Source organism: Patagioenas fasciata, chromosome 1 (genome assembly GCF_037038585.1).
Source record: "Patagioenas fasciata isolate bPatFas1 chromosome 1, bPatFas1.hap1, whole genome shotgun sequence".
Taxonomy (NCBI): Eukaryota; Metazoa; Chordata; class Aves; order Columbiformes; family Columbidae; genus Patagioenas; species Patagioenas fasciata.
Window position 1 is genome coordinate 207,955,066 of NC_092520.1, and position 24,108 is coordinate 207,979,173.

Consider the following 24,108-nt stretch of genomic DNA (forward strand, 5'->3'; position numbering starts at 1 on the left):
TGATGCTTAACCTGACTGACCTTTAGAGAGCCCTTTTTCCACCTCCTCCACTCCAGCAAGCTGAACAAAACGGGTAACAGAGGGGGGGTCGTTTCACAGAATAAGTGACAGCTGTCTTTCTGTAGGAAAACTGAAGAAAATAGTGGTGGAAAAGATCTGTGAGATTCTCTGCTCCCCCTGGGCCAGTGCAGAACTGTTTTATGGCATGGGTTGCCTCAGTCCTCTTTCAGCTTTAACAGTCTGCTGGAATAGTAGCAATGAAAGATGAAGCTGAAAGCACAAATTTTGCTCTGTTTTGCTGCCAAAACAAAGAATTGTTCCCAGGTTCCTGCCAGAGCTCTGTGAAACGGCAGCAACGTTTTCAGCCTCCTTGGGCTGAGTGTTTTCATTGCATGCCTGGAGGCCAAGCTGCAAATGCAGGTAGAAGCCCCTCTCACCGGATCCTACAGGTGCACAGAAACTCCACATTTGTCCCATTGTATCTGACTGCTGCAGATAACAAAGTTCTGTTTTTTCTGTGCTGTTGCTCTAGAGGGGCAGGGGAGCCCCCCAGAGTAACCCTGGGACAGCAGGTGCTGAAACCACCGAGGAACCACTGAGGACCAGGAGGAACCCCTCTGAAAGCATTGCCGAGTCAAAAGCTTTTCTGCCTTTAGGCATAAACCTACAGGACCCCATAAGAAGTCCCTACAAAGCACTTGGGCACAATCCAGCTGTCTAAACATAGCTGCCTGGTGCCATTTCAGGTGGGTTAGAGTATCCCCCTGCCAGTCCAAAAGAGTACAGGTCTCACAGGGTCCTGTGTCATACCTGCCACCCCATGGAAGACATCTCAAATACTTCAGATCACCTAGACAATTCTGTTGAGGCAACAGATACCAGAACTCAGCTTTCTATGGACCTAAGGTGGATGCTTTGAACTACAGCTGGAGCTGAACAACATACATGAGTGAAAAACATGTAGAGGTAGCGTTTACTCTTTCTTCAGCTTGCTGTTCATCTCACAGTGTGGCCGTAACCTTCACATCCTTACTCTGTGATGAAAGGATGCACTCAGCTTATGCAAAGAAGGTGTGAAGCAGTGACTTCACTGTGAACTCATCCCAGAGTCCAGAGATATATTAATGAGGGCAAATGCCAATATCATCCTGAAAAATCAGCTGCTCAAGTTGGGGACCCAAAAATAGATGCAGCCAACATTGCCTCTTCTTTGAGATGCAAGATCTTGGATAGTAACTGATGCACCATCCCAAACCAAGATAAATTCAGGAACCCCCTCAATAAGTTCCCCTAAAGATCTGAAGTTACAAAGGCTGTCATGATATCTGAGCAGCAAAGCTGGACTTAATGCATGGACTTCTTCAGTGGAAGTTGCTGGGTAATTACCACTTGAAAAGTCAAGTCATTTGGACATCCAGTTTATATATCTTGACCTTCATCTTCACAAGAAACAGCTACTGCCCCAGAAGGATCTATGAGTTATTGTTGTTTTGGTGTGCTTTATGGGAATCTTGCTAGATAATTTTGTTCCATTACTTTTTTTCATAGAACAGGCACTACGTGGATTGAATTAAACATTTGCTAATGGGATAATTGCAGTTCTTAAGAAACAGGCTTTATTGCCAAATGGTTTCTCCTAGGCTGAATTTTCAAAAAATAAATCTCCAGGGCTTCGTAAACTGTTATTTGCCATTGGGAACTTTCATGGGTATCATATGTCTTCTTTTTCCCTAGGATCTTTATATGAATATTTTTGTTGCTTTTATTTTTCTGTGTATTGACTACAAATGTCTTTGTGTGCCTCACTGTCCAATCTTTCTCTGTTAGCTTAAACATTAAGAATTTGCCATAAACAAACATGACTGGGTAACACCTGCTTCATGTCATAATCTGATTTCTTTTTGGAAGGACGGCATCCAGGCTTGGGTAAAATTACAAGCGCTCCAGATGTGTATTCTGCTGTCAGCTGGCCTAGTGAAATCATTGTTTATTGACAGGTTCCCAAGAGTCAGATAGTTCTCAGTCTGCCAAGAAAGACATGCTGGCTGCACTGAAATCCAGGCAAGAAGCTTTGGAAGAAACGCTGCGCCAGCGCTTGGAAGAGCTGAAGAAACTGTGTCTTCGAGAAGCGGTAGGCAATGGACATTTTGTAACCTGTCATGCTTTGTTGCTTTCATTGTTCTAGCTTGCTCATTGTTTTGAGGTTCTGTGGAGTCAGGAGAAGAGATTCCTTCCACAGTCACCTCTTGCAAAGCTCATTGTACAGAGGCCTCAGGAAGGTCCAGCTCTTTCAACTCCAGATTGCAACATCACAGGACTTTTTCCCCCAGAAAAAGGGAACCGTGTCAGTTGGGAACCCCATGTCAGTTGGGAACCCAGTTGGCTTGGAGCTAGGAAGGTGCTCAGCATCCACAGCTGCTGTTTGAAATTGTGTATAGCATGCGTTCAGATGGGCTTCTTATTGACTTTGGGAAAATGCAGCTACATAAATTCCATAGAAAGGCTGTCCTGTGTACTGATTCTCACTTCTCAAATGCTTTTGACTTCATTAGCAAATCAAACAAACAAACCACACAGAAAAACAGGCTGATACACTTTTTTCTTGGAGCAGGCCTGACCTTACATGCTTTTCTTCTCCCAGCACATTCTTACGTGCAGCACACAAGGTCTCATCTGCTCTGTGTAAACTCACTCCATCTAACATGCTCTGGCACTTCTGGAGAGGAATGGCAGTGTGGTGGCCCTTGTGAAGAGGAACCATTGCGGTCATACCAGGACATGCAGGACAGCACAGGAACTCATAACCTTCCCACTCACTTGCCAGTTCATTCTTGAAGTACATAGGAGGCCAGTTTAGAGATCAATTTAATGTTTAGGGAAATCACAACGCTGCTGCAGATGCATGTGGAGATCAGCAGCAGTGTACACTTGGGTCATTCAGCAATCCTCCTTTATTTAGGAGCCCCGAAAATCTGAATTTAACAACAAGTCCTGGTGTGTAACACAACAGGAAGCTGGTTGCAGACAGTGGCGCTGAGATCTTCCAGTTGTTGCTTAATATTTGATGTGTATCTCACCTTTGACAACATTGGGGAAATAGGTCACTGATTCAGCTCTTGTAGCACTTTGTTTTAAATAGTCTGTAGTTTTAACACCAACAAGAATAAGTTGTGGAGAACACCTCTCAACAAAGAAAGTCAGCAGAAATCTCTGCTGCCCCAGTTGCCATCCTTTACTCCACGTGAGCAAACCTTTCCCACCTGGGAAGTCCTGGTTGACTTCAGCAAACAGCTCACCTGATGAAGGTCACAGTTACGAGATTCAGTCTTGTAAGTCCATGGAGTACAGAGCTGAGATCATCTGCAGGAAGCAATCACATGCTCTTCACGGTGCGATGGACAAGATCTGCAGGGTTCTTCTTGCCCTGGAAGAATTTACCACCCTAAGGTGATGTCCTGCAGCAGCACGCATGCAGGAGAAGATGTGCCTGTGCCCCAGTTGCAGGAGCTCCCAGCCCGGTGCCTTTGCTTTAACTCCAGCCCCATCTGTGGTGCAGCCTCAAGCACTTCAGGGGATGTAGGGAAAAGCTCCCTCTGGGGCATGGAGCCAGTGGTAAGAATCACAGGATCACAAAATAGTTTGTGTTGGAAGGGACCCTCAGAGCTCATGCAGTCCCACCCCTGCCATGAGCAGGGACATCTTCACCCAGATCAGGTTGCTCAGAGCCCCGTCCAGCCTGGCCCTGAGTGTCTCCAGGTATTTGATATTTCCTTAACATGCTGCAGCGAGGTTGGCCAGAGCCCGTCTGTCAGCACCTTAAGAGCTGGTAGAAAGTGCGCGTGCTTTCTGTAGATGATCCGAGAGAGGCAGTTGATGGACATTTGGAATCTAACCCTGTCTTGCAATCCTGCAGCTCATCCATCAGCAGCCTGCAGTTGGAAGTATTTCCTCTCAGGCTGCCCTTCGTCCTTTGTGCTTTAGCATAGGAATGGCCAAAACAGAGGGAGAAGGCAGAGAATCAGGAGATAAAAAAGAGTTAAAAGAGGGGGCATGATCAAATAAGCATAGCCAGAGCCATTCAGAATAGTGGCATCAGGTTACTTCAGGCCATCACTACTCCAGTTACTTATTAATTTAGATTACGTTTCAGGACTGTGCCTGTGAATACTTTTCAGCTTATGAAGGCAGCATGGTAGCCCACATTAATTTTGTTCTGCTGCAATCTTGGGCATTTTACAGAAGATATTAACTCTTTCCCCACTGCCCTGCTTCATATTAAGTTAGGGGTTCTAAAGAAAATATCCTCATTTCCTTTGGGAAGGGATACAGGACTCCGTGTCTTGATGCATCCGCTTGGAGCCACAGGTCACTAGAGGGAACGTGTTGCAGAATAAAAACTGAAATAACCCCACAGGGCTGGAGGGACGGTGCAAAATGGAACTCTGAGACATTTCAACAGCGCCTCTCGCAAATGGGGGTTGCGCACGTCAGCACAGAGCTGTGCCGCAAAACCATTTTGCTGGGAACTGCTTGATGGAAAGATTTGAAAAGGCCAGGTCCTTGTTTCCTAGTGACCTGAAAAGAGTAGAAAGAAAAACCCCATTAGGGAGTGGGGGGAGAGACCAGGGCAGGCGGGGGCCTGAGCTGCGCACTCGCATTAAGGTCAGCTGCTGTTCGGGGAGATTCGGATGATTTAGGTTACTCTGCCAGCTGGATCCTCTCAAGGCTGATGCTAAAGAACACAAAAGGCCTTTGTCCTCCATGGGGAGACTTTTGAGTACAAGGAGTCGGGCTGTGCTCATAGTGGGGCTCCTGTCTTTTTCCGTAGGCATTTGAATGCCTTCAATTCAGATATATGTGACTGTATTGTGTAGTCCAAGGGGAAAAAAAAAAGAAAACCACAAAATGCAGCATTAACATCGATATCGACGCTTACTGCTTCCTGTGGTCCCAATATTCCTCAGTTCTGAGGGTCTTCAGATTTTGAACAAATCTTTGCAAACGAACCCGTCATTCTGACAAAGCATCATCTGCTATTGCTCCAAAGCTGCCAATGACATCACCAGGGTTTGGAAGGGGCTCTGATACATGAAGTGTTATCAGACAGGTAATGAGGTACCAGGCACTGCTTTTAGTGACCATTTTCACTGCATTCCTCTCAGACACATCATGAATCAGGTGGGAATGTTTTCCTGTGTGGGTCATAACCTGCACGGCTGTTGCCAGCATGGCTTTCTGACTCAGCAGTCCTGCATCCTGCATGAAGGCTCTCGGATCTGCTCACCCCCCTCTCAGAAGCAGCTCTCCAGACAGAAGCTCTTCTTTCCTGCTCACCCTGCAGCAGAGATGAAAGCGTGTGTGCTGCAGTCTGCTCAGCCCCAGGGCCCAACGCCCTAGGGATGGGCACCACCTACAGACCTACCCTGGCCAGGCCAGAAAAATCTCTATTCATGCACAGGTTGAAGAAAAGTTCCCCACCCTCAGTGTCAGGTCCTGGGATGAGTTTGCAGGGCTGGGTGCAGTCTATGTTTATCAGATGGCTGAACTGGGTATGGTGTAAGTGAAAGCCTGTCATTTTATGGTCACAGTTCACAGTGTTGTGCTTTGCTCTGCTGCAGAATTTCCAAGATCGCTAACAGCACTTTCTGCTTACAGGAGCTCACAGGAAAGCTGCCACGAGAATACCCCCTGGATCCTGGGGAGGAGCCGCCAATTGTAAGGAGAAGAATAGGAACTGCCTTCAAACTGGATGAGCAGAAAATCCTGCCCAAGGGAGAGGTGAGGCTGTGCCCTTCCCTTCCAGACCCGTGTCCCCACCTCGGGTCTCCAAGACAATCAGCATGCATCACATAGGAACCAGCAGTCCTATAGCCATTTTTGCTTTAAATGACTGTAGTTGGTCACGGTGCCTTTATTTTTATCATCCATCAGAACAGGGAGAGTTGGTGCCCTAAGTTCAGACTTGGAGTAAAGGTTAAACCTTCGAAGTTCAGCCCTGGCTTTGCTAGAGGTAACAGCAATAGCTTGGGTGACCACGTGGACCATGACAGTCCCAGCACTCTGGTGACCGAGTGCAGTGACTCATGCGAGTAGGGAGCACATCAGAGCCCCTTGAGCCATCTCATCCCTGCTGGTGCCTTGTTACTGCAAACAACCTGCTTTCTGCTTCGGTAGCAATCCAAATTCTGATCTCCTCTAAAAGGGAGAAAGGCATCACCGTTATCCATCTTAGCCCTGCAATAGTAAGATGACAGCATTTTTCTCTGCAGTCCTTAAACAGAAAAGCCTTCTTCCCTACCTGTGAGGAGCTGGAATTATGTTTTTCTAAATTTGCCAAGGGGTGTTTGTTCTCTTTCCTTGCTCCCACAATGTGCTGGGTCAGTGCCCTGAACCGTGGTTGTGAAAACAGGCCTGCAGCAGCTGTAAGGCGGGACCAGATTCACAGAACAGCTATTGTCTGCAGAGACGCATTTGTCTCGAGACACTTGTGTATATTCCAGTCTTGAGTTTCCTTTTTATTTTTGTAAGGGGAGAGACTGAAGCTGGTGTGACTGTGCGGTTTAAGGCTCAATTCAGCCAGGGAATTAACTGTTTGTCGTTTTGTTGGCATTTTCCTTCTGCTGAAAAAACAAACAGCTGGAGCTCTTTAGTTTTGTTCTCAATGGAGCCTGGGAGAGGAATTCCACCAAAGTCAAAATATTCATGAACTAGCACATTTAATTAAGCTTTTCAAAGGGAAGCACGGCTTAGCTGAGTTACTCCTAAAACCCCTGCAGTCTGTTGGCTGCTCAGTTATAACCTGATCTCCAGCTTCCTCAGATCTTACTGCTACAAGACAGCTTTTGGGGCCAGTGAGTGAGGAATATTCTTGCTCTGGTGGCAGGGTTAGGTGGAGAGAGCGTGAAGGTAAAGCCATTCCTCCCCATTGCAGGCACTTTGCCTTTTGGCATCAGCAATCCAAACACGCTGACTCAGCCTTTCTCTGCCTCCCTTTTCATCTGTCAAACTTTAAGACTGTGTTGAAAACCATAAATTTCCGTTCTCAAAGAAAGATGTTGAGCTGTGTTTATTTGGCTGCCGGTTTGAGAGCATTTAGAGAGGCCAGTGATGGGTTTTGTGCGCTTTTCAGCAAGTGCAAACATCAGAAACTCAATTTAAACCAAAGGTGAAATGCTCCCTCAGTCACGTAAATCTAGGACTGATGTGACCAAGTGTGACAAGGACCTGAAGCAAGAGACTTCCATCTTGAGGCAGATGATAGCCCTAATTTTCTGAGGCTTTATTTATAACGGCCTTGCTAGAAGAAAATAGACAATTATGGCCGGGAGGAAAATGAGTATGTTTTTTCTAAGATACACTGAATGATTTAGAAGTGAACCTGTGAAGGTCTGAAATGACAGGTCGCATCAAACTCTCTGTACCTTTATTAAGAGCTTTGTCAGAGCAAGACTTGCAGGGAAGGGGTCCTATTGTATTTTTTGGTAATCATCACCTCTAATGGGTCTGTAATTCCTGACCCTGGGGAGAATTTTTCCAGAAGATGGTGAATCAGGTTCCAGGCCTTAAAACTCCATGGTATCAAATTAACTTTTAATAAGTTTGGCACTGATAGAGCTTCTAAACTCTCCAAAGCAATCTGTTAAAAAGATGGGTGGTGGGTTCAGTCTCCAGTAAAGTAAGGGAAATGATAATTATAGTTTTAAGGCAATGCTGACTCATGACTGACAGCACAGTGATATTTTTTAAGCCAGAAGCCCAGAACAGAAACTTCAGAGAACATCTTCAGTTTGATTAATGCCCACAGCATCAGCTCTTGCAGCATACACTGCTGCTAAATGAAGAAAAATAATTTGGATTTGCGTAATGGGGATCTCCATGGCTGTCTCTGCTTGCAATTTGAACACCCACCATTCACTAGAAGTAAAAATTTCAGCATTTATTTTCTAATTTGCAATGTGCTGTGTTAACCTTTCTAGCAGACTTAACACCAAAAACTCCATCAAGCTGGGGAGGGTGACCAGATCTGTTGCAGACAGCAAGTACCTTTGAAGCTCACAGCCTGGGGGTCCTGATGCAGACCAGGAATCTCTATATCAGCTTCTGCTTTGCCATAAATTGGTCTGAATCTTTTGACTTTGGAGAATAACTAAAGCCAGTAGGTGGCTTTTGGGGTGCATTTAAAAACTTCTGAGACCCTGCAAGGGCTTGTGTTGGAGGCACTGGTCCTTTTTTGGGGCACGGAAAGCCTGCTGTTACACCCTGCCCACTCTGAAATCACCCTCCTGGCTTGTAACTCCAGGATACAATTTTCTGGTGCAATCAGTTGCAGCAGCCCGTAATTACTTCAGCTCATACTCTCCCTTGGACTTCGAGAGCCATGCACCAGGGAGGAATTAGCCAACCTTTGCCTTTTTTTCTTTTCCCAAAGAGGTCAGTGGGTGCCAAGTAAACCTCTTAAGAAGGTTAAAGGTGCAGTTTTGCATCGCTACATAGTGCTGGTATCAAATGGGGCTCAAATAGAATCATAGAATAGTTTGGGTTGGAAGGGAGATATGGAGATAGGAAACAGGGAGAAGGAGTGGGTAGGAGGCAGGTGTTACCCACGAGATGAGTGCAAAAGGAGTGTGTCAGCAATAGAGCACTGTTGAACTAAGCCATACTGAACGTCATGAAAGGCCAAACAGCACGGCAGGGTTGGGGCTGGAGTGCACATGTCCTTGTACAGGTCATCCCTTCCACCAGCACTTGTGTGAGCAGGTGAAGGTGAGGTGGGTACGCTCAGGGAGGCCCTGAGTTGAGGGAAACAGCGTCATCGTGAATGCTTTGCTGGTGCGGAGCCTTGGTTGGAGGCCACTGGCCAGGTTCAGGGGGAGCTTCCCCAGACCTAGGCCAGGAGAGTTTGTTGGTAGCCAGAATCCTCTTGCCTTTTCCCAGGAGGCAGAGCTGGAGCGCCTGGAAAGGGAGTTTGCCATTCAGTCCCAGATCACTGAGGCTGCCCGACGCCTGGCGAGCGACCCGAACGTCAGCAAAAAGCTGAAGAAGCAGAGGAAGACATCCTACCTGAACGCCCTGAAGAAACTGCAGGAGATTGAAAACGCCATCAACGAGTATCGCATCAAATCTGGAAAGAAGCCAACCCAGAGAGCCTCCCTGATCATAGATGGTAAGTGGGACATAGCATCAACAGCATCACGGAAAGTTCTGTGGAGGGCAGGGAGCAAAATTCTTGCCCTGAGGCAGAAATTTGCCCTCCCTCCTCTTCTCTGTATTGTCTAGAGGCCTCCATGGGTGCTGGTAGTCGGGCTGTCCTCTCCCGTACCAGCACACTGGTGTCTGGGCTGCATGCCGTGTGTTACGGATGTGCTGGTTCACAGCACAAGAAGCGGTGTCACACTGTAGATTATAAGAGTGTCAGGAAAGCAGACACTGCTTTGTTCATCTATAGAACTGCTCTGTTAACGTCTCCTCCGGAGCGGTGCTGTACAAATGTAATTAATGTTAGCAGATTGGGGTGAGCTCTCTAGCTGAAAGGCATCTGTAAAATCAAAGTGGTAGCAGTGTCATCGCTGTGTTCAAATGCTTCTCTTTTTCTTTTTTTTACAATGTAATTCTCAGGGCACTTTATGGTTTACTGGGTTGTTGATTGGTTTTTCATGAAATCCATTAACTTTCTACTGCAGTTCTTTCTCCCTTGCTGATTTTGCCCTTTCCCTTTGACTTGCAGAGCTTTTCTCTGTGCCTTTGTAGCAGGAACTGAGATTAGAGCTGCTGTATTTGTGACGTGGGTACCAAGTTACACTACAGTCGGGGATAACAGACAGTCGTGAAGACACGGGTTGGCAGAGGCAGCTCATACGTGCATACGAAAGACATGAGAGCTCCTCCTGCTGCTACAGAGCATGCTCAGAAAGCATTTCCCTGAATTACACAAAACTGATACCTAATGTGAGCCTTTAGTTAGCAACAGGATGATCATTTTAAGGAGGTGGATATCAAACCCAGAGTCCTTAAGGCCTGAGATATAAATCTTGCTAATGGCACCATGCCATTTCGCATCCTCTGGGGATCTCGGCTCTCTGTTGTGACTCAGTCTTAATCCCCGTTAATTGAAAAGACTTAGCAGCTCCTTGAAAGGCAGCCTGCTAGTGAGAGACCTGGCCTGCAGCTCTGCCCTCCCAGGCTAAGAGTGGGCTGAGTCAGTTGTTTATAGGAATTTTGCCTCTCAGCTATGTGAGGAGGAAGACGTGGGTGAGTGCTTAAGTCTAAGACCTAGTGGATGAAGATTGTGCTGCTGTTCAGCATCTGGTCACTGCAATTCTCAGGACCATCTGACCATCTTTGTATTTTCTTCCCTTCAGAAGGAAACATTGCCAGTGAAGACAGCTCCCTCTCGGATGCACTTGTTCTCGAGGATGGTATGTTGACTGCTGTGTGTTCTAGAGGGCAGGAAGGAAACAGGGAGGAATGTGTGAGCTCCTGCTTGATGCTCAAAATGGAGGAAGTGTTCTGTGTAATAATCCATTGAAACGTCCCAGTAGTAAAAATACTTGGTCTCCCCTGACTCCACCTTGTAGTAGGATATCAGGCCTGGAGCAGTGAGCATTGGCATGGTTACTGCTCTAAATTCTTTCAAAAGACAGTCCCAGAATTGCCCTTTATTTTTCTCTTAAAGTTTTGGTTGTTTAAATGTATCGCATGCTCTTGCTGGTTATTCACCCTTAAAATGGAAATGTGAGCCAGTGCACTTCTGCAAGTCGAGTTTTCAGGTTGCTCCTGGACCCAACCAGGGGAAGCAGGGTAAAGAAGCAGGTTCTGAAGGTGTGATCATAGAATCATAGAATGTCCTGAGTTGGAAGGGACCCACAAGGATCATCGAGTCCAACTCCTGTCCCTGCACAGGACAACCCCACAGTTCACACCATGTGTCTGAGGGTGTTGTCCAGTCTCTTCTTGAACAGTGTCAGGTCTGGGGCTGTGACACCTCCCTGGGGAGCCTGTTCCAGTGTCCAGCACCCTCTGGGTGAAGAACCTTTTCCTAATGTCCAACCTAAACCTCATCTGGCGGTGTTCCCTGGGTCTGTGCTGCCATTGGAGGTATTGCACAGCCTTCACCTCTCTCCCTTCTTCTCTTCACAGAGGATTCTCAGGTCACCAGCACAATATCCCCTCTCCAGTCCCCACACAAAGGACTCCCTCCCCGGCCACCCTTGCACAACAGGCCTCCTCCTCCGCAGTCGCTGGAAGGCCTCCGCCAGATGCATTACCACCGCAACGACTATGACAAGTCCCCCATCAAACCCAAGATGTGGAGCGAGTCATCCTTGGATGAACCCTATGAGAAGGTCAAGAAACGCTCCTCACACAGTCATTCCAGGTGAGCCAGCTATCTTGAAGCCCCATCACACAGACATCTTCTGCTTCCAGGAGGCCCTTTCAGGCCCTTTCAAAATTTCATAGAATCATAGAATAGTTTGGGTTGGAAGGGATTCTCAAAGCTCATCCAGTCCAACCCCTGTCATGAGCAGGGACATCATCACCCAGATCAGGTTGCTCAGAGCCCCGTCCAGCCTGGCCTTGAATGTCTCCAGGGATGGGGCATCCACCACCTCTCTGGGCAACTTGGGCCAGTGTTTCACCACCCTCAGTGTAAAAAAATTCTTCCTCACATACAGCCTGAATCTCTCCTCCTTTAGTTTAAAACCATCACCCCTTGTCCTATCACAACAGGCCCTGCTGAAAAGTCTGTCCCCATCTTTCTTATTGGCCCTTTTAAGTACAGAAAGGCCACAATAAGGTCTCCCTGGAGCCTTCTCTTCTCCATCTGAAAACCCCAACTCTCTCAGCCTGTCCTCCCAGCAGAGCTGTTCCAGCCTCAGATCATTTCTGTGGTTCCTCTGGCCCCTCTCCAACAGGACCAATTTACAAAGCCATCCCTTACCAAAAGGAAACTTTTAGGTGTTTTGGCCAGTGGGCATGTGATAAAAATAGGCTGCAGCCACGTAACTGCTGCTTGATATCTCAATGTTATTTTAAAAAACATTGAGAAAGGAAGGATGGTGGTGGATCATCTGAGGGCTTCGACAGGGCTTGCCCTTGACCTCTGGCTGCTGCAGAAGCACAAGTTCTGGGACACAGCTCAGAGCAGCAGCTGACCCAGCTCCCACTCACCCCCACGGGATCACAGGCACATGCCAGAGATCTGGAGAGAGGCTTGGGAACCCCTTCCCCAAATTGCTGCCCGGGAACTGAAGCCGAGTGTTTGCTCTGCAGCAGCCACAAGCGGTTCCCCAGCAGCGGGAGCTGTGCTGAGGCGGGAGGGAGTAGCTCGCTGCAGAACAGCCCCATCCGGAGCCTCCCCCACTGGAACTCCCAGTCCAGCATGCCGTCGACGCCAGATCTACGGGTACGCAGTCCACACTACGTCCACTCCACACGGTAAGTCTTCCCGGCTCCGGTCTCACCTTGCTTACCCTGAAATAAATATTCTTTCCTCTATCCTTCCCCCAGGGCATGAATTAATTCCCAGTTCAGGAAAGGACACAAACCAGTCCTGTTCACTGATCAAGTGCTGTTGCCAGTAGGGAATCTCTCCTGAACTGAGATCCTGGAATCACTTCAGATAAATGGGATCCTGCTCCTCATCTCCCTCTTTTCAATCAGGCTTTTCTTCTGCTGGGCCCTTTCATCTCAGGGACTGTTAACAGGCGCTACAAACCCTGTGCCGTGTTTAAAAGGGATGTGGTGCTACTGCTAAATCCTGCAGTAAATTCCTCAGTGGATCCAGCTGGAGATAACGTGTTGTTTCCTGTCTGATATGAAGTCTTGAGTAGTATTAATTCTGTCTCATAGATAAAAGGTTTACAGATGTGTGACCTTATGTGGAGAGAGAGCCTGTATAAAGCAATCCACCCAAGGATCCAGGTGACATTGGAATAAGCCCAGGGTTGACAGAAGAAAGAGCTGAAGTGTGTAAGGGAGGTGATTTGATGTGGCCCAATTTGACTCCAATTTTCAGGATAATTTCTACAACCTGTTCAGTGTCATTGCTATTTTGCTGCCGTAGGAAGCAGAGCTGAGCCAAAGCTGTTGGCTGTTAGGTATCCTGCCCTAAGGGGTGGTGCTAACATCATTTAACATGGCATAAATCAAGAGTCATGCCAACACATCAGACTCGGGCAGCAACGATACAAGGCATTAAAGCCCTGGGTTAAGTTTGTTACAAGTTTTTGGCTGAGACTAACTTTCAAGAGTGCGATCTTTGTTAACATTGGAGCCAAGCTGCATGAGAAATGAGCCTAGCACGGGGCTTGAGAAGTGGCCTTGACCGGGTTGGGCCCATTTGGGTATTTGAAACAACCATTGTGCAGTCTGTGGCTTTTCATGAGCTGCCTGCCCATCCGTCATGCGGGTGTGTGACCTGTCGCGGGGTGTTCCTGCTCGTTGAATGAATGGCTGAAGCTCTCCAAACAGCCAGCGTGAGTAGAGACCACCCAGACTTGGCTGTGAATCGAGCCTTGAACAATTTGGGGTGTTTACCTGAAGGGCTGTCATCCACTGACAGTCCTACATGTGCTGCCCAGGGCTGGGCCCTGGTGACACCTCGCTGCTTGACAGAGGTGACTTTTTAAATTACCAGTGGAGAGATCTCTGCATTTTGGGCTAAGTATGGGCAGTCTGTCTGTCTGTCTCACACCAGGTGGATTGTACCTGGGCTGGCATTCATGGGCTGCTTGCAAGGAAATCTTGCCATCTTTAACGCTAAGGACTTGGGATTTGCAGAGCTGGAGTGAGGTGAACCTAGAAGCACAGAGACAATGCTGATCCAGCCAGCTCTGCCATGGGGTCACACCAGCAAAGCTGGGGCTTGAGATCCCTGGGTTTTGCCCTGAAGACTGAATGGCAAACCACAGAGGAATTGGGGTGGGCAAGGCTCTATGTCCCACATGGTGCTGCAGACTGAATGCCACCACCAAGGAGACTGGGCAGGAACAGGACCTGATCACCCCAAACCCAGCAGCAGGGAAGCAAGTTGCTTTGCAGGCAGCAGCCCCATGCAGTGCTGGAGTGGTCCAGGTTTCCAGTACCCTGAGATTCCCTTGCCAGCATCAGGCCTTGTGTGCAGAAGGGGATGGGGACTGCTTTGTCCTGTTGACTTACCAGCCTGTTTTTTTTTCCCTGGTACCTACAGGTCAGTAGACATTAGCCCAACCAGACTGCACAGCTTAGCTCAGCACTTTAGACACCGGAGCTCCAGTTTGGAGTCGCAAGGCAAGCTCCTCGGCTCAGAAAATGAGACAGGGAGCCCCGATTTCTACACCCCAAGGACTCGTAGCAGTAACGGCTCTGACCCCATGGACGACTGCTCTTCCTGCACCAGCCATTCCAGCTCTGAGCATTACTACCCCGCTCAGATGAACCCCAACTACTCCACCCTGGCAGAGGATTCTCCGTCGAAAGCCAGAGAGCGGCAGAGGCAAAGGCACAAATCGGCGGGCAACCTGGTCTCTTCCAATTCAGGGAGCATGCCCAACCTGGCTGCGAGGAACGGGACAGGACATCACCGTGTCTACCTGCACAGCCAGAGCCAACCCTCCTCCCAGTACAGGATCAAGGAATATCCCTTGTACATCGAGGGCAGCTCCACACCTGTGGTGGTGCGGAGCCTGGAGAACGACCAGGAGGGACATTACAGCGTGAAAGCACAATTCAAAACCTCCAACTCCTACACGGCAGGGGGGATGTTTAAGGAGAACTGGCATGGGGATGAAGTGGACTCCGTCAGGCTCACCCCCTCCCGCTCCCAAATCATAAGGACTCCGTCTCTGGGCAGGGAGGGCCACGAGAAAGGTTCGGGTAGGACTGCCGTGTCGGACGAGCTGCGGCTCTGGTACCAGCGGTCCACAGCCTCCCACAAGGAGCACAGCCGCCTCTCGCACACGAGCTCCACTTCCTCGGACAGCAGCTCCCAGTACAGCACATCTTCGCAAAGCACCTTTGTGGCACACAGCCGGGTCACGAGAATGCCTCAGATGTGTAAAGCAACGTCAGGTGAGACCAGGGCAAAGGGGCGGGAGGGACAGGGGAGTAACACTGGGGGGAAACCTTGTCCAAATTTTTTTTCCATGGGAATTGTTACTTTTCAGTGATGGGCTCAAAAGACACAGAGGGACCAAACCACCATTGTTGCTGGATCTTTCCTCACGCTGCAGTTGGGTTTCAGGTGATGGAGAAACCATGAGTGTGTCCCTCAGTAATCACAGCAAGGGGAGCAATGAAGCAACTGGGGGCTCAGCACAGACTAAGGAAGATTCATGTCGTCTGTGAAACATCAAAAGCCTGAGAAAAGTTAAATGGAGAGCATCCCAGCCCCTCCACCCCCTGCAAAAATATCTGAGCGATGACATCTTTGTGTGCTGCTGAGACTTGGTTTTCCCATGCAGCTCCAGTAGCTGTGCTGATAAATGTCCTGAAACTCGGAGCGCTTAGGTTTGTGCAGTATTATGCCTCTCTGTCATGTACAGAGCTTTGCGCTCCTCTGTGCTGTTAATATTAAATGGTAAGAAAACAGTCAAATTCATTAGACTGAGGAGGCCCCTCTGTGTCATGAAACAGTCCAAGGTTAAATATTTACTGGCCATTAGTCACCACTGGACAAGCCAGTTTAGACAGATCAAGCACTTGCTAAAAAACTGAATTAGGCCCCACGTGGACGGGATTACAGGTTAATCAGTTTTCACTATGCCCATCCCCACCCTTCCATGGGCCTCAGCCCTGGCCTGCAAGACACCATCACTCTGGCCTCACTCACCACAGGCCCTCACAGCTCCCTGAAGGGACCAGGACATTGTCCACCCGTGCTGGCTGTTGACTTTCTGACATCCCAACATCTCACTAGTCCACAGGGACCACCACACTGACACCTATGGGGCTCTGTAGTCACTGCTGACTCCATGTTTAACACCAGGCTCTTCGTGGGCCACCAACATCTGCCCGAGAAGAGGCTGATTTATCTGTGTTGCCCAGATGTGGACCAAGAGACAATCAAGTAACTGATGGAACTGTTCAGTGTCTCCATATGAAATCTGTCTTCCCTCCTTTGATTAATTTGGCATTTCTGTTTCACTCAGCAACTCAAAATGCTTGAACACTGGCAAGCTTTGGCTTGCTGAGCTTTGGAAACTGTACCCATTAAGTCAGGTGATCTAGAGAGGAAAATGGTGGCATTGCGGGAAGAGCACATAAAAATTGCTGTCAGTCAGTCTGTTCCCTTACCCAGCTGCGTCTTTACATCCAAATGTGATACCTGGGCAGCACAGTGCTAAGTATGCTCAGTAATCACTGTTGGTCATGACCAGTTGGCAGAATAGATTGGTTTTGCATTCAGCATCAGCTCTCAGTTACAGCTGTGGGACGACACTGACTTTGGGGGCTATTGCCTCCAAGGAGCAGATTAAAATTTGTTTTTCTCTTCAAGTTTAATTTGGCAGCACCTAAAGAATTTAACAGCATAGAAGGGGATGCCAGGTAGAAACATCTATCATTTTAGCTGCTTAGCCCTAGCTGGTAGGTCTCTGGGACTTCACGCCGTCCTTCCAAGAGGATTATGCTTCTAGGTATATATTAAATTTGTAGGGTCAACTCTGTATGGACTTGAGGAAGAGGAAAGATCAGTCATGTGGATTTTTTAGCTAGACCCTCACTGGGGAAACTCCTCCCGGAACCACTGCAAATGGTACATTTTTAGTTCAGCTTGCTTCTATCTTTGTTGAAGTAAGATAAGCCTTACTCTGGTGCCATAGCGGTAGGGTCAGCAAAGCCCAATTTCAATTTATTACAAGATGCACAGTGAAAGGTAATTTTAGCTTTTGAAATCTTCAGGGCTGCCTTCCTCCTCTGCACCTGAGGCGGTGTACCTGGCTCCAGGGGACACAGAGCATCTCCCACCGCCCTGGAAGCGGGAGCTGAGCCTAACAGGCCGGGCTGCTCCAGCTCAGGTCCCGTGGAGCCGCACAGCTCGGCCCCGCCAGCCCGGGCAGCAGCAAACCTGGTTGGCTTTTGCAATGGGAGCGGTGCGGTGTCTCCCAGGCCAGGCTGGGGACAGTCCAGGCTGTGTTCAGCTGGAAACCGGGTGAACTGAATCATTCTTCTGGGCTCCCCGGTTTAAGAAGGACAAGAAATTACTGGGGGGACTCCAGTAGAGAGCTACAAAGATGATGAGGGGTCTGAGGCATCTTTCTTATGGGGAGAAACTGAGAGAGCTGGGTCTGTTCAGTCTGGAGAAGAGAAGCTGAGAGGGGATCTCATCAATGTTTATAAATATCTCAAGGGTGGGTGTCAAGAGGATGAACCAGACTCTTCAGTGGTGCCCAATGATAGGATGAGGGGCAACAGGCACAAACTGAAGCACAGGAGGTTCCATCTGAATATGAGGAGAAACTTCTTTCCTTTGAGGTGCCAAAGCCCTGGACCAGGCTGCCCAGAGAGGTTGTGGAGTCTCCTTCTCTGGAGACATTCAAACCCACCTGGACACCTTCCTGTGTGATCTGCTCTGGTGAACCTGCTTTAGCAGGTGGGTTGGACTGGATGATCTCCAGAGGTCCCTTCCAACCCCAACCATTCTGTGGTTCTGTGATTCCTGCAGAGCTGAGAATGGATCCAGCCCATGACACGCAGCAGTGTCAGCAGCAGGCTGGCTGCTCCCATGCCACGTTCAAGCACAACCATCCAGGAACAGGGTGAAGTCTGACTCCCAGGCTGTATTTGCTCACAGCTGAACATGTTTCTGCTGGTCCAAGCAGCTGATGCTTCTGAACCACCCTGACCTTTGCACCCTCACCTCACCAGTTCTTTTTCTCCACCCTTCGGTTGTTTTTCAGCTGCCTTACCTCACAGCCAGAGGAGTTCAACGCCGTCGAGTGAACTAGCAGCCACACCGCCGGGCAGCCCCCACCACATCCTCGCATGGCAGACTGGGTGAGTGTCTGTGCGAGCAGGTTGGAGAATTCACCTCACTCAGTGCCAGTGAGAAAATCCTCCCCGCACACAAGCAACAGCGATAGGAATCACTTTCCAGGTGTCTGCTGCATTTCCAGCCTCCCACCCATGCTCCCGTAGTGGTGGAACTCTAGTTTAAGCTGACCGAGGCACAGCAGAGCCACTCGCACACAGCAGCGCTGCTCCAAGCAGATCCACAGCAAAAGAAGCCTTGCAGGTTCTTCCTGCTTGAACAGTCTTCCTCCTCCAATGTTCTGTATGTTGAAATAGCTCATCTTATTTTATAAACCATCCCGCTGGCTTTCCAGACCAAGGAAGTCGTTGTTGTAAAGGCAAGGTTAGGTGCCTATCATATTTGTGTGTGCAGTAACCACATTTTTCTGCTAGGTTTTCCCTGGTAATGTGTCTTAATGACTATTAAGCACATCTTTTTTCAGCTACCACTAATTTAATGTGCTTCACCAAAGTGTGAGTGAGTCATTCCATGCAGGTAGCCATTACTCATGTAAATATAGTAATTGGCACCTCTTTGTGAGGCAGGGAGTTCCAGGAGTAAAAAAAAACCCTTTTCCAAGCTCCCATGGGTATTCTCTAGTAATCTCCTGTAATTCTGTCCTGCCACATGAAATAAAGATAATTTCCAGGTCCCGACTAACTCAGCATGTCCCAGATTTTTGCATGTAAATGGAATTGGGTGAGATCAGCTAGAAAGTTTCAGACTGCAGCCCTGAAAATACCATAGGCCCTAGAGCAGGAAAACAGACATGATCCCCTGAGTTGTGAACCGGGGCCGGTAAATTTGCAGACATTTCAGTGTGCAGCCACTGGAAAATCTCATGCTCTTTAATTTCTTCTGGTCACCTATGACCACTGGTTTGACCTCTGGTTTTACTCCAACACTGCTCGTGACTGCACTTTAAAATGGAGATGAAGAGAACCATAACCACTGCCCCCTTAGGCCTAACCTTGGATTTTAAATTCACATACTTGACATCCAGTCTCACATGGTCCTTGCATGTGCTTCCAGCTGTAGAAAAGGAGAATTTTCCTGGTCCCGTTTCACAAAAAGTCAAGGGATTGTAGGACAGGCAAAACAGCAGCTATCTTGACTGTATACTGAGATTTCCACTATTAAAGGTTTGAGTCTTGACTCAAATCTGAGTCTCGGTCTCCATCCCAGTCCTAATTCCTCTAAATATCTCCGTGATGATCAGAAGTAAAACCGGTGAGCAGCCAGCTGAGAAATCAGGGGATTGAACTAGATGATCTTCTGAAGTCCCTTCCAATCCCTAACATTCTGTGATTCTGTGAAATCTATTGGGAAAATCCCAACTTTTTCATATTTTCCTATTTGAGAGAACTTATGCACCCAGTCTCTCATAGCAAAAATGCATCAAGCCAAATTCTCAGCTGGCGAAGGTGAATTTACCCGGATTTATAGCTCAGGCCCTGCACCAACAACCAGCACAAAAAGAGTTTGAGAAAAAACAGCACTTATTTTGTGCCGAAGCATAACACCCAAGTTGTACATGCAAATACAGTGGGAACAGATAAAATTTGCCATTAGATGCACAACACAAACTCCGCCGCTGCAGGAGCAGACCCAGTACAACTCAAAAGACTGACAGTTCTCCCCACATGTTTTTGTGTCACTAACTTTTTTCTGAAGATGATTCATCAACTTGTTTCCCCACTGGATTAATAAGCTCGTAACAATGTCTGTGTCACTTCTTTTCTTTAACATTTCCTCTCTCCTCTTTCCTCCTTTTTTTGCTCTCCTTTGTTCAGAGAAGCAACAGACAACTCACCCACTATGGATGAGTCTCAGTCTCCAACCCACCAAAGTACTGATGAATAGAGGTATAGTAAGGGAACGTTTTGTTCTTTCCTCCTTCTGCCTTACAGTCTGTGAACACGGCGCGAATAACCGGCATCCCGCTGTCCCACAGGAGCAGCCTTTTCATTATGTGCCCGTTTGTTTGGCAACGAGGCTCCCTTCAGCTCTTGGAAGAACAACTTGAAAGCGTCTTGAAGCCTTCTCTGTGCCTTTTCGGCCAGTTTTCAGCTGTGGGGTTTTCCCCTGCGAAAGGACTTTGGTCCAGGCCGCCCTGCATTTGTGCAGAGGTTGAATTGGCACAGAGAGCGGGCGGTGGTGACAAATTTCTGGCTGGGGACATTTCGAAGCAGCGTGGGCAAAGTGCTGTGGGGGGGAGTCTGGGAGCGGCGTGGCGGGGAGATGAATGGGGACCTTGGGGGACCTGGATGGGGGCTCCCAGCCGTGGCACCCAGCACCACTTTCTCCTCCCTCCCTACCGCAGAGACTGGCAGCAGCAGCAATGAGGTTTCACAGAGCAAGAAGCTTCCCTGGCCCCGTTCCTGTGGGAATACAGAGGGGGACGGGTGGCAGGAACAAAAAAAAAACCCTCAGAGTATTTCAATTTTAATTAAACTGCCATCCCGTCTGACACTTTCATTTGAATCTACAACTATTCACAGCTGGCATCTGTCAAGTATTTCAAGCCCAGCTTTCCAGAGATAACCCATAAACTGCTGTACTCCAGCACAGAGCTGGGAAACAAAAGGCTCTTTAACATGCAGATGCTGATGCCCTTGCTCACGTTCAGTCTTAGGGAAACCAGGTGGAGAACAGGACAGAGGCAGCAGGAACTGCTGGGCTGCATCGGATGTGAGACCAGTCCTGCGAGGCGGGGAGGGAGCTGAAGAAGGATGAGAATCCCACAGTAAACATATATAGAAAATGCATCTCCCGCTTTTGGCCTCAAAACAAGCCCTAGTTTGGAAGTTGGTTAAAATCAAAGTGTGAGGGAGACACATAAATTCTGAGTATTACTATGCAAATACACCAGTCACTTTTCAAAATATCAACAAGATTTTGACCTCAGTGTTTTCTTCTGGCAAGGAGCTCCACAGACTGAAGCCAGGAGCCAACCCTGATCAGCGCCTTAACATAAATAGCAAAGAAAATTCCCATAAACTGTCTCATCTGCTCTGTGCAAGCAAACAGAAAGCCACGCAGCAAAAGAAAAGCAGTTGCTTGTCAAGAGAGGTGCCCCGGGATGAGCACTAGGCTACTCACAACAAAACCATGGTCCTTTCCTCAAGGGACCTGGCACCCTTCACTAGTCACTTCCCAGCGCATCCCCAAGCCCTGTAACCCCAGGATCACCAGGTGATGCACAGAAGAGCTGCAGGAAATCACCAGCACCCTCCTCCTGCTGTGTTCCCACTCGGAACTGCAGCTCGTGGCCGGGTGCTCTACAGACTTGCTCCTTGAAGAGCATCCTACTGAAAATCTCTTTGCCCCAGCTGACTGTCAGGCAGGAAAGCAAGACCAAGCCCTTTTGGGGAGGCAGAGCGCTGCTGCTGCACCCCCGGAGGGAAGGGACTTGTGCAGAGAAGGCAGAGGCAGGTGTGGTACCGCGGGTGGTGGGATGGACATGGCTGGCAGGGTCGGCCACAAGCTTTCGGCCTCCAGCAGCTACTCTGCCCTCTTGTAGCACATCTTCTTTGCAAAGCCCCTGCGAGCTGGAAACACAACAGCTCTGCCAGCTGCCATCTGGGCATCATCCAAAACCCCAGAGAGGCTGCCAGAGCTCAGCTTTCTGCCTCCTGGCCCCAGGCGGGTTGCTGGGGGCAGCGAGACTGCTGGGCAAGAGCAGACTGGGTCCAGGCAGGGCCCTGCATGCTGAGCCCAGCCCAAATGTCAGCTCTGAGGGCACCCGCAGACCGCCCATGTGAATATCCCATACTACGATGTTTTATGCCCATGGCTGAACATCCCAGGAGCCCTCATTGTCCTAATGAAGTTTCCTTTCTCCTGCAGGAGCTACAACGATAGCTGTTTCCTGGATGCTCCCCTCTACCCGGAATTAGCAGATGTCCAGTGGTATGGGCAGGAAAAAGCCAAGCCTGGGACTCTAGTGTGAACCCCTGACCTCAAGTGAATCACATCAATGCCATTCTGAGATCACCTCACTGCCTCTCATTTGCCTTACCCAGATGCACTGTCACCCAGCACCAGCTTCAACTCTAAGCACTTTTCTCACGATGCAATTCAAGACGACATTTGCAGAACACCGGCCCTGAGACATCCACCGCGACAGCACGTCCCTCCCACGGCCCGTGGGGCAGCGGGCGCAGATGAGCAGCCGTCTTAGTAGTCAGTCGGCAATTTAAAAATTGATTTTCCTTTGATACGGTGGAAGCCTTTCAAGGTTTACATCAAATCTTATTATTCTGCGGCATGTAACAGCAGTAAGATTTCCATGACCTGCAATCTGAAGCCAACGAAGCATTAGTTTAAACGGGGGGGTGGGGGAGAATGAAATGAGACAGGGACTGAGAAATTGATATTATAATCCTGAAAGTGCATCTGTTATGAAATAGTAAAATCTCATCACTTCAAGATATGTCAGAGTCTCACAATCAGATCTGCGCTGCCAGAGATCGCCACACTGATTTCGGCAGGATGAGTTTGCTCAGCAAGTCCTTGTGACAAGAACCTCTGGTTTAACTCAACGGCAGGCACGACCACCTCCTGTAAAACCACATTTCCTCCTTCGCTTTGAGCCCACCTACCTGCAAGTGAAATAACCTGAGGTGCTGGAGCCGTGCCGGAGGGCTGGGCCGGCATCACAGCATCGCTGCCTACAATCTCCTGTTAACCTGGACAAACGAGGTTGACCAAGGCATTAGCTGAAGCAGAGGCGAGTGCTGCTGCTCCCAGCACCTCTGTGGGTGTTACCAGCTCTGCACCAGTCCACAAAGAGGTTGGGGTTGTGCTGGTAGATTTTTAGTACTCTGATGAAGATAAAAATTGCCAAAAAAAAACAACAAACACCACCTTTCTACCAACAGATACAGCCGATAAATTCTAATCTATTTCTGCACAAAGCGTTCACGTGAAATCAAAGGGAAAGCACATCGCAATCTGACACGGTAAAGCTGCAGTAATGTGTCTGTTCCACTCGTTTTCCCTTCGTTAGCACCAGTGTAGCAAAGGGCTCGTCACCCGTGTACGGCTGCGTGGGAGAACCGGTCTGTCGGGAAAGGGAAAGGGTTGGACACCCAGCAGACCAGGAGAACCTTCCCAGTGTGAGGAGCGACCGCAAGAAAGAAGAAAAGCAACTAAACGAGAGCTGCCGGCTGATACCAAAAGGAACCGTACGAGCGCGTTGTGGAAGGAGCTGCAAGTTTACACGTATTTTGAGCAATGCTTTATACACGTCAAGCCATGGAACTTTCAAAACAAAAGGCCTCAAAGACACTTTTGTAACGAACAAGTGCACAATCTGGGTGGATGTTGAAGCTGGCACGTCTAGGCTTCACTGCGGTGCTATGCTGTTTTTATTGCCACTAGATGGGGGGAGGCAGCCGGCTTCCCCCCGTTTGTGCGTGCAAACGATGATTTCCTATGGGAAAGGCATTAAAAGAAACGGCTGGAGGGGGTTACTTTGTGAAAAGCAGAAACTGAAGTTAGCTTTAGTTTAAGGGAAAAAAAAGTGCGAGTGTGTGTGCGTGTGTGTGTGTTCCAAGAATAACAATAGCGTCTACCAGACAAAGTAGGGCGAAATGTTTCAAATTAAACACCGCGACTTGGGGGGCTGCCACACCTTTTGGTATTAAGATTGCTGGAAAACTGCATTCCGGGCTTTAAAAGAGAATGGGTTCTTGGTAATTGGGCTTGGAAAGACCTTGGGGTTTCTAAAAACGTGGATGCAAGCGGCTCCTTGTGAGCGCCTTTCTGCGGCGCACATGAGGAACATTCGCTCGGGTTCCCTGCTCGCCTGCTGTGCCGCTGTCTGGCATCCCCGGTGAGACGGGACAAGGATGGCGACGGGCGGCAAAGGCCCCTATTTGTCCAGGGAAATCCGTGGCAGAGCCGGGAAGGAAACTCACGTTCACACATGAAGCATAAATGAATTATCCTTCTGGAAAAATGAAATAAAATAGTACATATTAATTTTTATACTGCCGAGGGGCTTTTCCTGGGCCTGCAGGAGGACAAACCCCCCGACAGCGATTGCTGGAAGAACAGCCAGCGGTGAGATCGCACCCTTGATCTGAACGTGCGAAATGCTGATTTCACCATCT

General features: G+C 48.7%; 1 protein-coding gene across 9 annotated transcripts in view; it reads left to right on the plus strand.

Moving 5' to 3' along the window:
- FRMD4A (FERM domain containing 4A) overlaps positions 1 to 22,898 on the plus strand; it is a 388,388-nt gene extending 365,490 nt beyond the window's left edge. For 6 of the 9 annotated variants that reach the window (XM_065829459.2, XM_065829460.1, XM_065829457.2 and 3 more), the window contains exons 15-23: positions 1,998 to 2,131; positions 5,656 to 5,778; positions 8,935 to 9,163; positions 10,359 to 10,415; positions 11,137 to 11,374; positions 12,271 to 12,435; positions 14,189 to 15,048; positions 17,877 to 17,973; positions 21,839 to 22,898. In XM_065829459.2, coding sequence (XP_065685531.1) covers positions 1,998 to 2,131; positions 5,656 to 5,778; positions 8,935 to 9,163; positions 10,359 to 10,415; positions 11,137 to 11,374; positions 12,271 to 12,435; positions 14,189 to 15,048; positions 17,877 to 17,973; positions 21,839 to 21,941 — 2,006 coding nt within the window. In that variant the 3' untranslated portion in view covers positions 21,942 to 22,898. The other 3 variants (XM_071803511.1, XM_065829456.2, XM_065829458.2) reach the window with 2 other exon arrangements.
- The last annotated feature ends 1,210 nt before the right edge of the window (positions 22,899 to 24,108 follow it).